We start from the raw sequence: 1,292 nt of genomic DNA on the forward strand, positions 1-1,292 counted from the left end.
CCCGCTGCGGGGCCCAGCCACAGCCCGGGGCAGCAGGCCGCACGGCCGACCCCGCGTGCCATGCGGGCGGCTCAGCCGAAGGTGCACCAGGGCGTCTGGCTGGGGTCGCAGTCCAGCAGGATGTTGAGGACGGTGCAGGGGGCTCCGCCCACGCTCAGCGCCGTCCGCGACTCGATCCGGTAGCGCACGTTGTTGAGGCCGCCGTCGCGATCCACCTTGAACTGCTCCTGCAGGGAGGGAGGGAGGCCGGGCAGGGACCACTCGGGCCCTGCGTCCCCTCCCACCCCGCAGCGCTGCTCCCACCTGCTTCTGTGCCGCGATGCGCTTCTGGTCCCTCTTCCTCCAGGCCGGGTCGTGCAGGTGCTGGAAGGTCTTGTATCCAGTCGTGATTCCCGAGGGGCGGAAGAGCTGGCGGAAAGCAGAGCTGGCCTGAGCCACCGGAGCTCCTGCCCTGGGCACGGGGTCCCGCGGCCTGGGACGAGGGGACTGGGAGCCGCGGGACGCGGAGCAGACCCCCTACCTGGAGGCCGGCCCCCTTGATGCGGCGGTAGAACTCATCGTCTTCTCGGCCCCAGCCCCAGAAGCGGTTGGACATCCCGTTGCACTGAAACGAGGACGCGGCGCTGAGGCCGGGGCTGCCCGACCCACTCGCCCGCTCCTGCTCCCCCGCACCGAGCCGCCCTCCCACCGGGCGTCGGCATGGGGAGCGCCGGCCTGCCCGCGCCCCTCACCATCTCGTAGTGCTGCTTGGTGAGCAGCAGGATGCCGCCCACGTAGGTCTTGTAGTGGTAGAGCGGGTGCAGCTCCGGGGAGGCCACGTGGAAGGGCCCCGCCTCGGGGAAGCCATAGTCCAGCTGCTCGTTGAGGGGCAGCAGGTCCACGTCGTGCATGGCGATGTAATCGGTGTCGTTGCCGCTCTCCAGGAAGCCCACGTTGATCAGAGACGCCCGGTTAAACCTGCCCAGAGGCCAGGAGAGTCTCGTCCTGGCACCAGGCACACCCGCCCCCAGGCACCCAGCCGTGCCCCCCCGCACGCCTGAGGCGCCCGGGCCTCAGGGCGGCCGCTGCCGGTTCTCAGATCGCAGACGAGGCCGAGGGCAGCGCCCGGTGCGGGGGTAGAGCCGGCCTCGGGGCTGAGCCGCAGCTCCCAGACTTGCTGGCCCAGGAGCCTGCAGCCCCCCGTGCCCGTGCCCGTGCCCGTGCCCGTGCCCTGGGGGCTTGGGCCGTCGCAGGAGCCAGGGGCGGCGCCTCCAGCCCAGTCCAGGAGCACCGGGCGGGGGCTGTGTGGGGAC

General features: G+C 72.1%; 1 protein-coding gene across 1 annotated transcript in view; it reads right to left on the minus strand.

Annotated features, from left to right (window-relative positions):
* Nucleotides 1-11: 11 nt before the first annotated feature.
* B4GALT7 (beta-1,4-galactosyltransferase 7) overlaps nucleotides 12-1,292 on the minus strand; it is a 2,074-nt gene continuing 793 nt past the window's right edge. The window contains exons 2-5 of the mRNA XM_019505937.1: nucleotides 732-1,036; nucleotides 521-604; nucleotides 304-408; nucleotides 12-227 (exon numbers count right to left, since the gene is read on the minus strand). Of these exons, the coding sequence (XP_019361482.1) occupies nucleotides 72-227; nucleotides 304-408; nucleotides 521-604; nucleotides 732-1,036 (650 nt within the window). The 3' untranslated portion in view covers nucleotides 12-71. The remainder of the gene's footprint in view (nucleotides 228-303; nucleotides 409-520; nucleotides 605-731; nucleotides 1,037-1,292) is intronic.

Source organism: Gavialis gangeticus, unplaced genomic scaffold (genome assembly GCF_001723915.1).
Source record: "Gavialis gangeticus isolate Ggan-Ray unplaced genomic scaffold, GavGan_comp1, whole genome shotgun sequence".
Lineage (NCBI taxonomy): Eukaryota > Metazoa > Chordata > Crocodylia > Gavialidae > Gavialis > Gavialis gangeticus.